This window comes from Rhincodon typus, chromosome 2, assembly GCF_021869965.1.
Source record: "Rhincodon typus isolate 14 chromosome 2, sRhiTyp1.1, whole genome shotgun sequence".
In the NCBI taxonomy this organism is placed as follows: Eukaryota; Metazoa; Chordata; class Chondrichthyes; order Orectolobiformes; family Rhincodontidae; genus Rhincodon; species Rhincodon typus.
This window is the reverse complement of record NC_063333.1, coordinates 101,954,071-101,966,995: the sequence shown is the minus strand read 5'-3', so window position 1 is coordinate 101,966,995 and position 12,925 is coordinate 101,954,071. Positions and strand designations below refer to the sequence as shown.

Here is a 12,925-nt window from a genome sequence, read left to right as displayed (position 1 = left end):
GCCCCCGCCTCCTTGACCTGACATAACCTGTCCATCTTCTGCCCCCGCCTCCTTGACCTGACATAACCTGTCCATCTTCTGCCCCCGCCTCCTTGACCTGACATAACCTGTCCATCTTCTGCCCCCGCCTTCCCACTGACCAATCCCTACTATCTCCCACCTACATCCACTTATTACCATTCCACCTTCCCTCCCCCAATCCCACCCCTCCTCCCTCTCAACTCCTTGACCTGACACAGCCTGTCCATCTTCTCCCCTACCTATCTGCCCCACCCTGCCCACTGAACAATCCCCAGCTGCATCCACCTATCATCATCCCATTTACCTTCCCCCAGACCCACCCCTCCTCCCTCTATGTATTTCCCAGCTCCCTTCCACCTTCCCAGTTCTGATGAAGGGTCTGACCCGAAACGTCGACTTTCCTACTCTCTGATGCTGCCTTACCTGCTGTGTCCCTCCAGCTCCATACTGCGTTCACTTCTGATTCCAGCATCTTCTGTTCTTGGTATCTTCATGTGATATTTGGTCTTTTTGCTTTCTTACTAGCTTCTTTTAAACATGAGTTTCAATTTATATCAAGTATACTTCAAATCAGATGGCTGTTTAATTCGATTGGAGGTCAGTGTTTGGGGTTTGAGAGTGGAGAAACAAAAATTAGGACAAGCACGCGTGAACCATAAACATTGTTTTCTAGCTGTAGATTGTCATTATGGAAGCACCTCTACCAGCCAGAGTCCACTTGCCAACCAAACAGCACTCTGTTCTCATACGGTATAAAAAAGGTTGGTTTTCCTTTATGTCGGTATTTCTTGGGAATTGTCCTGATGACAATAAATCTAAAAACTTTGACAAAATCTGACCCTTTACAGCAATGCTCAAGTTCTGTAATACCAAGCGACTATTATCATTATTGTTTGTAGTACAGTAAATGTAATATCAACAGATAGTAAGTTCACTCACTGGGTAATGTGATAAATAAGGTTAAATTTGTCAATTTGCTGCTGGCAACTATATGCAGGAGGACAGGGAATAATGGGATGCCACATCATTATGCCAAGTTGATTGCATTTCTAACTGTAAGTTATAGGGCAGCTTCTTTGCGTATAAAGCATTGGTACTTTGTTATTTTTGAGGTTGGTAAATTTTTTTTCAAATCAACAGGAAAAGTTGATACTTCAGCAGAAGAATGGTATAAAAGGTAAGTTCCGCATTTTTTTTATTGTGATGATTTTTTTTGCTAATTGTGCATAAGTGCATGTTTTTACAATTTGTGTAATATGATTTCTTCTAGTTCTGAAAGATGCACAGACGCAGAATGCCCTGCAGGATGTTGCAACACGAATTGACACAAGTAAGTTAGTCAGCATTCTAACACTCTGTAAATGTTGTGCACTTTTAATTTTCTGTTTTTCTAATCAATCTGTTCAGAGATGTTATTACATACCCCTGGAGCAAGTGGGACTTGAACCAGTGCTTCCTGGTCCAGGGTTAAGGACACTACTACTGAGCCACAAGAGGCCCACCCCCCCTTTTTTAAAAGGGAGATAGAGCTTGTTTATTATATTTAGTTATATGTTGAATATGCCATGTTTTAACTGGACATTCGGGAAATATTTGGGATATTTTGATGCATCGGATGATAATTGGGAAGTGACGAGGATGTGTATTTAAATGAATGCTGTATAAAAATAAAGAAAAATAATTGAATTGGGGTGTTGTTTTGGCTATTCTCTTTATATGTCAAAAAAAAATTATTGAAACATTTGGTTCACTAATGTCTTTTGGAGAAGGACATCTTACCTAGTCTGGCCTGTGTGAGATTCCAGATCTGCCCTCTGGGCAATAAACACTGGCTTAGCCAGCGAGGTCCTTATCCTGCAAATGAGTATTTTTTTTAAAAAAAGTTATTGAAGTGAATTTCTTTACTGTCTTTTTTTTTTCCCCAAAATGCAATAATTGCCCCTTCTGGAAGCACAGGTTCGGATCCCTATCAGCAGATGAAATATAAAGTTAGATTAATAGATGTAATAACCAAATCTAGAATTGAATGTTGGCAATCAGTAATGAACATTTTATTAAGTACTATCTACTTAGCTGAAGTTCTTCTGGGAAGAAAACTTGTCATTCTTTCTTTTTGTGTTCTATATGCGACTCCACACCACGGCAAAGTGGTTGACACTTCGGTGCTCTTTAATATGGCCTGGCAAACCACTCAGCTGTACCAAACTGCTACACAAAAGTCATACTGCATGGACTGCAGTGGTTGAGTTAGGTTGCTCATCGCCACCACCTTGAGGACTGTTGAGGATTGACAACTAATGCTGGCTTGGCCAGTGTTACCTACGTCCCTTGTGGAAAAAAATACATAGGTTGAAAGCTGTCTACTGTCAGAATTTTCTGTTAATTATTCTATTCCAATAGTGGAAAAAAAAAGGGTCTACTTGTCTAAACATTCACCATGTACTATCGGCAGGAAAGACACCCACAGGGAGCAAACATTGGAAGAATTACACCAAACATTTATAAATGAACGCTTGAGTTCCTCTTTACCATTTTATAAATGCTACTTGGTGAATGTGTTTACTGTTGGTTATATCCACAGATAAAGTAAAAGTGTTACTCGAAGAAATATGGATGTGTATTGAAAAACCCAATGTACAAGAGAAGCCAAACAAGAGCCCAGGTATGCTGCATCTAATTTGGATTGTTTGACTCTGCCATCTAATGTGAAAGGAATAGTATGAACCTTTAAAGAATGGTAACAACACAGAAGTAGACCATTCAGACCCACAAATCCACATTAACTGTCTGAAAGAACAATCCAGCAAGTCCCACTCCCTCACTCAGTCTCTGTAACCCTGCACGCTATTGATGCTTATCCAATTCCCTTTTGAAAACCACAGTTGAATCTGCCTCCACCACCCTGTCAGTGCATTGCAAATCCAAAACGTATTCAACATTAAAATTGTTTTCTCTTTGTCTTTTGTCTTTAATCTGTGTCTTTTTAGTTCTTAATATGTCCATCCAAGAGAGCAGTTTTTACTTTATCAGCTCTGTCAACACCCGTCATAATTTTGAATATTTGCAGCTATCAAACTACACTCTAAGAGGAGTATCATCAATCTCATCAATTGATGACCTTCATCCCCGAAATATCCATGTAAATCTTTTCTTTTCCCCTCTGTAATCATCCATGAAATTCTGACTTTCATTGCCCTAACTTATCCCTTGTGAGGAGAATGTATCTGGGCTGTATCCAAACCATCTTCTCCTTAATAACAGCAGAATGTTCTGATGCAGTTTTGTCTGCTATTCTTTTAATTCCGACTTTTCCAAGACAGTTCCACGCAAATCCAGCAATCCATTCATCCTCATTGGGTGTGAAATGCAGCGATCAAGAAAAGTCTCCTAAGCACACAAGAAAACTCTTGCCCCTTCTCTACAGTATTGCTTTCCCAGTTTGTATTATGATATTTAAACAACTATCCACACAACCATCTCCAAATGCTTCATTCGCTGATGATTGTGCAATGTTCAGCAATATCCAAGTTCAGGCTGACAAATGGAAAGTAACATCCATGCCAGACAAATGCCAAACAATTACCATCTCTAACTAGAATGAGTGTAACCAGCACCCCTTAGCACTAAATGGCATCACCATCATTAGAGTTAACATTGACCAGAAACTGAACTGAACTAGCCATTTAAATACAATGGCTACAGAGCAGGTCAGAAGCTAGTCCATCATCTACAAGAATAAATCAGGAGTATGGTGGAATACTCCCCACTTGCCTGGGTGAGTGCAGCTCTAACAACACTCTCAAAGCTTGACCCCGTGCAGGACAAAATAATCTACTTGATTGGCACAATATGCAAAGCATTCATTTCTTCCAGCACTGATGTTCAGTAGCAGAAGCCCCATGTACCATTTACAAGATGTGAATTTCTGCAGTACAAAGGCTCCTTAGACAGCATGTTCCAAGCCCACTGTCATCTAGAAGGACAAGGGCAGCTGAAACATGGGAATATCATCACTTGCAGGTTCCCTTCCAAGCTACGCCCCATCCAGACTTGGAAATGTATTGCTGTCCTTCAGTGTCACTTGGTCAAGATCCTGGAACTCCCTCCCTCGTGGTTTTTGAGAGTGTACACAAAGCACATGAACTGCAGTGATTCAAGATTGCCTTTTCAAGGGCAGCTGGAATGGGCAGTAAATGCTGCCCCACCCAGTGACATCCACATCTCATAAATAGATTGAACATTTGTCATATCAGTAGTTGAAAATTCTTCCACCTCTCTATAACTTCCCTGCAAATGTATTCCATCATATTTTCTTCTCCCATTTGCTTGCTGGTTCTTAGGTGCATTCAGTTATGTCATTACTTCTCTACTGTAAAGCAGAAAGGTTAAGTGGTAATCCGGCTCCAAATTCTTAAGGCAGCAGATTTTTAAAAGTACGTTTAACTTTTTCTCCAATCTAACCTGGCATAGGCAAGAGAGGACCTTCACAGAAGAAAACCAAGATGCTTAGAAGTTCTTTAAGTAACCCAAGTCACAGCAGTCCTTTGGAAACTTCAGAGCTGCCAACATCTTCACTCCCATGTCAACTGGAGTGCAACCAAGAAAACAATTTCTCAAAGATGGATGAGAGTCTGGCTGATGCAGGACTGAAGAGCAATGGTGACAGTGCCTTCTATGATGACAAAACAATAGAACTAACTCAACACAAAGATCCTGCTGACAGTACAAACACTTCAAGCAGTGATATTGATAGCGATGATGATGATGAGCAAGATGCTTTAAGCCGACAACTACAAGAAATACTTGATTGGACTGAACCTCTTCCTCCGCAACTGTCTCCATTGCCATGTTCTCCTTCATCTAAAAAGGCAGGTCTAAACAAGATGTTAGTTGTCATAGAACAACTTAACCTTATTATTTTATCAGATATTTTATTAGTATTCCATTGGTTTTGCGCCTGTACTCTTGGGTCGTTGTGCTACCAGCTTTCAGAACATTACAGAACAGCAATAAATATTTCATTATGGTTATCACAATTAACACCAAGGTTATTTGGGCAAGACTCTGAGGTACAACAGAGAATTACCACTCAGTTTGTTCTCTGTAATAGTCTGGATAAAACGTGAAAGTTGTTGAGATAATGAGTGATAATGTGTACATTTGCACACTGTCCTTCTATTTTGATACCTTGGCTTAAATCCAGCCCAGATGGATGGGCTTAAATTTTTCTTTCTCTGACCGCTTTTTGGTGAGAATCAAACCAGAGAACAAGGTGACTTCCAAACTCTGTATTCATGGGAATTAATAATTGCAAGCATAGAACCCAGAAAGGTAGTTGAATGGGAATGAATGATAATCCAGGAGAGAGGGAAGTGTTCCTTTTAAGGCCAAGTTTATGCTGGAATTGCTATTTAAGGAGCTTCACTGAATAATTGGTCAAATGCTAGTATTGTTTTCTACAGTGAGAATGCAATATGTGCAAAGGTATAATGTTAATTTTCACAAAGCCATGAGAATAAAATCCTTCCCACGTAGAAAAGGCATTCAAACTCTCTAGCTTTTTTGACTGCCACTTTATATCATGGTTATTCTATGTCTCAACTTCATTTTCCCACTTTTTCTCTACAATATCTCCTTACCCTTACCTAACAACTCATCTAATCTTGGAGATTTTATTTAACAAAGTACCCTCAGCGTTTGGGGGAAAAGCTTCAAGATTTTCATAACCTTTCATTATCATCAATGTACATAAATTCCAGAATGTAGAGTGTTGGTTCACTTCTTGCACCCAATTGTATCCATGAAAATAATCTACCAACGCTACAGCTGAATTACAGTGAAGGTATTCTAACGATATTACAGAAAATTCAAACAACATTTGTTTCAGTGGTATCGAATCTTAAAACAGTGCAGCCAGTATTGAAAGGTTAATGCTGTGGAGAATATGGAATAGACACTTGCAATATTGAAAAGGACAAAGGAGAACATAAGAGATTCATCAAGATGTTGGCTTGGATGATGCACTTTCCCTATGAAGAGAGGCTGGGTTAAGCTCGGGTTGTGTTCTTTGGAGCAGAGAGGGCTGAGAGTGTTAAGAGCTTTTGAAAGAGGGCTTTTCAACTTTTAAGTGTGGGAGCATGGATTTCTAGAACTAGTGGATAAGTTAGCTAGAAGGAGGAGTTTGGTGTGATATGCCTTTCTGCGCATCTTTCCTATCCTCAGTTGTTGAACTGCTTCTGCCATTGTACCAGTTAGCCAATGCAACACTTCTGCGGGTTACCTCAGCAGTTTCCACCCATGCTATCTTCTCTATAGCAGTCCCCTCCCATCATGAAGGAAGCCTGTTTTCCTGCAGACCGTATCTGTGAAGAAAAGTGAAGCATTGGGACTCCATGACAACAGTTCATCCCTTTGCTCACTCAGGTCCGTAATCAAACAGTTTAAATAGTTCAGATGAAGTAATCACATGCCAAAAGTCGTGACAGTAATTTGGGAATTCAGCTAGGTTAAGAAGCTGCCAATAGATGTACTACCGAAACCTCAGGATTCCTAGCGTAAAATCAGATGTACCATCCCACTACCCACTCCCAAAGAGAAGTGCTGACCTACAGCAAAAATGCACAAGCCATTTTTGTTTTACTTCTACAGTGTGTAAACATCAACCCTTATTCCTCACTATTAATGCCATTTGTCTATAGGAAGTAGTTAGACTGGCAAATTAGTTTAGCATCTAAAACATTGCAACTGTTCTCTAGACACTCACAAGCAATACCTCTGAAATATAATGTTCCCTTGCTTTCAAATTATCTTTAGATTTGATATTATGCAAGAAAATATTTGTGGCCATACAGGAATTGAATCCTGTTTTAATTGTGTCTTTCATCCAAGGTGTTTTAATAGAGAAAATACAGACATTTGATTTGTTTTCTTAACCAAGTACCAATCCTTTTGTGTTTTGCATTAAACAAATAGAATGCCTCCTTATCCATATTGGCATTACTGTTAGGAGGAATCAATTACTCATCAGTTATATTTTATAACTTCGTAGTATTTTGACAACCAATATTTATATTTACCATAATCTTCATAGAATGCCTACAGTGTGGAAACAGGCCCTTTGTCCCAACAAGTCGACACCAAACCTCAACGCATCCCACCCAGACCCATTCCCTTTTCACCCACCTAATCTACACCTCCCTGAACACTACGGGCAATTTAGCATGGCCAATCCACCTAACCTGCACATCTTTGGACTGTGGGAGGAAACTGGAGCACCCGGAGGAAACCCATGCAGACACGGGCAGAATGCGCAAACTCCACACAGACAGTCGCCCGAGCTTGGAATCGAACCCGGGTCCCTGGCGCTGTGAGGCAGCAGTGCTAACCACTTCGCCACCGTGCCGCCCACAAATCTTATTAGAAGGCATGGTACTTGTATGTCATTGCATGCTCCAAGTTTCACAAGAATGCAGAGAACCAGTAGTTCAACACAACTGAAACAGAAAAATGGCATGTCACGCTGGTTGCTGCGAGGGCATAAAAGTCTATTGGAATGTAGGTAGCTTTTGTCAAAGAATGGTTCAAATAGTATCTGTGATTCTGAGTAAAACATTGGAAGTGGTAAAGGGTCAAGATATGCCTAAATGAGTCAAAAATGGAAAATGAATGCTGGGAGACCGTTTAAGTCTGAGGAGGAGATAGATTTTTAATTAATACTGTGTTGTAGGGTCATGGGGAGCGGACAGCAAAGTGGAGTTGAAGCCAAGATGAGATCAGCCATGATCATATTAAATGGCAGAGCAAGTCAAGGGGCAGAATTGCTGAATTGCCTACTCCTATTACTAGCTATGTTATTATGAGTGTAAGTTGCGATTTAAAATCTTGAAAGTGCCAGTGACGCAAAGAAATTTCACCTGGGACATATACCTGCCTGAAATAGTTAACTCTTAACTTGGTCCAATGAGCATCCTCCAACTCCTAGCCCAAATAACTATTTTTTGTCTTTATGCTAAGGACATGGCTGGCTCCATTTCCACCTATGGCCATATTTCTACAACTTTCAACAACTGTAATACATGACAACATGGAAGTCTTTTACTTTTCACAACTCTGGGACATAAGTGACGTGTAGCATCCCAACTAATGTCCTAATTGAAATTTGAAACTCGGCATTGATCTTGGGGTCTTCCTTGTCTCTCTAACTCAAATACTAAGTAAGATATCAAGAGAGCTTGATTTATTTGACTTTATTAAAAACACTGTAAAAGTAATGTCATGCTTTGTTATTTTCTGTTCAGACAGCTTGCATGTCAGATAATGTAAGTAAAATATTCTTTCTCTTATGCAGCAAATCCTGTTTGGCGATATTACAGATTCAAGTGATGATGAAGATTGTAATCTTCCTGGAAGGAACCGTAGTGAAAGTGTAGCAAAGACTGATCAAGTGGATAATTCTGGATGCATCGAGATGCTGACAACTAATCAGTCACCTGTGATGGAGGCAGGCATTTCTGCAAGTATGTGTGAAGAGTTATCTGCCGAGAAAATGGATTGTTCTGAGGCAGAAACTGAAGATCTGAATGAACAGTATTCAGCAAAAACTGAAGTGGAGGCTGAAGTTTCAGATTGTTCTTTGATTGTCAAAGATGCTCAGTGTAGAAATGAAAACAGCACTGAAATTCAGTCTGTATTTGAGGAAACTGTGAAGGACTGTGATGTGACCAAAATTCCAGAAAAGTGTGATGTTGATTCTGTTCTTGCACCCAGGGCTATTGATAAAACTGACACGACATCTCCACAATACAGTTACAATGATGACATGAAAAGGGATGATATTACAGAAAGTTCAAAAAGCACTGTGGTTTCAGTAGAGTGTAATCTTCAAACAGTGGAACCAGAACTTGAAACGTCACAACCATGCAGTAAAGAAGAATATGGTGTAGAAACTTGTGTTAAAGAGGTGGACAAGGAGGAGCCTGTGTCAAACGATGCCAGTGCCGGTGAACAGTTAGGAACAACTTTTGAACGAATGGAGATGCCAGAAATTAAGTGTAATAGTCTTACATGTGACAATCAAAGAGGTGAATGCATGGTAACTTCAGTGCTGACCTCTGATAGGGAGCATGCCACATCAGAATGCACAACAAAGAAGCAAGTTGGTGTTAGCACAGTGGAAGAAGAAATATCATTTTCAGAGATGAACAATGTAGAAGTAGATGGTGTTGCTCAAACTAACTCGGGTGAATGTATTTCTACAGAGGACATGGAGGTGGAGGAAAGGAATTGCAATAGCTTTACACCTGACAGGCAAAAGGATGAATGTTCACGGGTTTTGTTGCAGGCAACTGATGTGGACCTTCCTCAAATAAACTCACTGACAACAGAACAAAATCTTAATAAAATGGAGGAGAAAACCCCATCAGCTGAGGTTTACTGTTCTGTAGAAACTGATGTTTCTCAGCACAAGTCCAAGCACTGCATAACTACAGGGTGTGCAGAGGTGGAAGAAGTTATTGCTGATAATTCAGTATCTGATAATCAAAAAGATAAATCCATACTGACTTCAGTGCCAGCCACTGATTCTGAGCAAACACATAACGAACTTGCAGCACAAGATCAAAGAGAACTTGTCAAAGTGCAGGCAGTATCATCGCTGGCAGATTTTGAGTGTTCCACAGAAACCAGTATATCCCAGGATAAGGCAAACAACCTTTTTTCTACAGAGGATACAGAAATGAACAGCAGTTCTGTTGGCCTAATATCAGATGATCAAAAAGATAAAGGCAGTCCGATTTCTGCATCCAGTGACACTGAAGAGTTTGATGCAAAGGAACATAATGGGATTGACAGAAAACAGGAGACTGCTATACGTGGCAAGATTGACAATTCTGTCATAGCTCAGGACAGGTCCGAGGGCCATGTCGGTACTGAAGATGTGGTGGTAAAAGGCTTAGATTCCAAAAGTCCTATCTTTGACAGCCCCAACAATGAACATGTGGTACCTTCAGAACCTGAATTTATTCAACAGGCTGAATCAGCCTTTATAATAAAGGAGAAACACGGTTTCAACAAACTCAGTGAGGTGTCTTCACATGTGTCTGACTGTTCTGATGTCATTCAGGAGAGTTCCATTTGCAGTACGGATATGGAGATGGAGGAAGTAGAATTGAATAGTTCTACATCTGATGCAGCAAACAATGCATGTATATCAACCTTGGTACCATTCAGTACTCAGATGACTGAAGTGGAATCCTCAGCAAAAGGTCAAGATTATCTTAACAAGAGAGAGCTGCCTTCGCCATTTTTTGATTTTGACAGTTCTGAGATATCTGGTGTTATACAGAATCAAAACAAAGACTATGTTTCAACACACATTGTGGATATGGACGAAGGTAGTTCCAATGGATCTGCATTTATTGAATGCACATTGATTTCAGTGCAGTCTTCCATTGAGGAATCCGAAACCAAGTCCACAATAGAGGAAGACAGCATGATTACCAAAACAAATGAAGCACCTTCATTTCTTGAGTCAGATTGTTCTTTTGCCATAACTGATCTTGCTCAGGACAAATCCTCAGATTGTATTTCTGTTATGGGAATCTCTAGCAAATCTGAAAGGGTGAGTTTCCTTTCCCCAGAATCGGAATCAACTGAAGATACTGAAAAAGTAAAAGACCTGGTTTGTGAAAGTCCATTTGACCAGTGGAATGAAGAAAAAGATAAAGTTGTAGAAAATGAGGAAGAAGAATGTCATATAGGAGAGATAAGCAGTCAAGAATCTGGCACAGACTCAACTCAAATTTGTGAGATGAATCCACAGAAGTCTGAAGTAGAAGTCTCCATGTTGGTTAGAAAAATCAAAAGAAAGCAATGGCATGCAAAGATTCTAACTCCTGAGGAAGAAATGCGGGATACCACTAATCAAAATAGAGTTGAAGTAGCCACCACAGCTGATGTTTACATTCCTGAAAGCTTGTCTCAAGAGGTCAAAGCTCAGACTGGGAATCAGAAGCTTGAAGCTGAACACCACACCTCTTCTGTTAATAGCCATGTTACGGTACAATGTGACAAAGTGCCTTTTGCTTCTAACTGTGTACCAGAAGCTAACGAAACTGTTTGTAAAATTGCAAACATAATAAATGCTAAGGAAGATCAAGTGGCTGTTCATCCTGACTCTGTTGAAAGTAAAATTGAGCCAGTAACTTTGGATAAAGATTTTTCACAAGACATCTGTCATAGTCCAGCATTCAAAGCAAATGATATGAATTCTGACGATGCCAAACATGGGGATAATACTGTGTCAAGAAAATATGGAGTTTCAGCTCTAGATTTAGATACCCCTGCTTTAAACATTTGTGACAAAGAACCTCGTTCAGAATCGAGCACTAACACTGACACGTTGTTAGGATGTGCACATATAGCAAATAAATGTTTGGAAAACAATTATCTGCAAAATGAACTAGATAATGTGGAGAAATTGCAAAACTCTTCTGACATTTGTTTCAATCAAGACAGCAACATACAAGAGAAAGATGGCTTGCAAACTAGCAAGAATACCATTGGAATTGTACAGGAAATGCCCAATTGCCCCTCAAGTGTAAAAAAAGTGAATAATTCTACAAATACACCAATAGAGGGCACTTCCAGTCATATACGTTTTGTACAAACAGTGGACATTTCAACACAAACTGAAATAATGTGTGTTGGTTCGGAAACTGTGCTTTACACTGGCAGTGATCTTAAGGCTGTTTCTCAGACAGATATTGTTGAAAAATGTAAATTAGGAACACCAAATGCAAAACAACATTCTAGTTATTGCGATTTGTGGAATCCATCACTTCCAGATGTTCCTTCAGATCATCGAAGACCCATTTACACAGTGGCTTTACATGATAATGAAGCATTATTTGAAAGTACAGTTGACAATTCAGTGGCTGTGGAATCATTTGGAACTTCAGAATGTGAGCATACCTCCAAAAAGACTGCAAAAACCAAAAAGGTACAATTATGTAGAAGATTACCATGCAGTTTGGTTGAAGATGATGGAGATCTGCAACCAGAAGGCACTTTACAAAAGTCTAATTTACAGTCCACCTGCAAAAGTCGTGCTGTTTTAAGAAGAAACAGAAGAAATTCAAATTTGAACAATCCACCTGTACGATCCAATGCTGACACTTCCGCTCCAGCATTGTGTACGCAAGAAATTCATCAAGTAATGTTAGAAATGGGACAACCTTTACCACCACTACTGCCGCCACTCGTAGCTACACCACCAAGAGCTGTAAGAGTTACAAAACCAATATCCCCTCTTATTACAACATCTAATGCAGTCTCGCTATGTTCTCCTGTAGATGATTTGGCTTCCCCTTCTAAGGACACCACAAAGGCTGCTTCGGTTTCTCCTCCTTTGGATTATACTCAACAAAAGTCTCCTTCGATGCAGTCACCATCCCCATTAGAATTTGCAAGAAATGAACGAATCCAATCTTCTCCATTACAGTTTTGCACTGCAACCCCAAAACATGCTGTTCCTGTACCTGGGAGACTACCTCAGTCTGCGTCAACATCTGGGGGTTCAGCTTTACCTCAAGAAAACTCTGTAAAAATATTGGATGCTATGTATCCCAACCTCTCTGCCCGTGCAAGAACTTTAAACATCCTCCGTGGAAATGTTCAACTCAGTATTCGTGGCCCCACGGACAATGAGAACCAATCTGGATCAGTGAACCAAATCATGGGGTTCAAAGCAATCAATTCTGCTGCAACTGCATTTGTTAAAGCAGGAAGCAATTCCAGATCAGAAGGCTCAAAAGCTGATGGATATGAAAAAGATTTAGAGCAACAACAGACAGCTATTGCTAGCACGTTAAGTACTATGGATAGATCTAAAAAAGACCAAAAGGGT

The 12,925-nt window shown here is 40.0% G+C and overlaps 1 protein-coding gene across 1 annotated transcript in view; it reads left to right on the top strand.

Moving 5' to 3' along the window:
* The window catches only part of LOC109929743 (KIAA0947-like (H. sapiens)), a 38,023-nt gene that overhangs the window by 24,395 nt on the left and 703 nt on the right, over positions 1 to 12,925 (top strand). Inside the window, exons 9-13 of the mRNA XM_048608650.1 lie at positions 1,162 to 1,198; positions 1,292 to 1,351; positions 2,603 to 2,683; positions 4,492 to 4,889; positions 8,369 to 12,923. Of these exons, the coding sequence (XP_048464607.1) occupies positions 1,162 to 1,198; positions 1,292 to 1,351; positions 2,603 to 2,683; positions 4,492 to 4,889; positions 8,369 to 12,923 (5,131 nt within the window). The remainder of the gene's footprint in view (positions 1 to 1,161; positions 1,199 to 1,291; positions 1,352 to 2,602; positions 2,684 to 4,491; positions 4,890 to 8,368; positions 12,924 to 12,925) is intronic.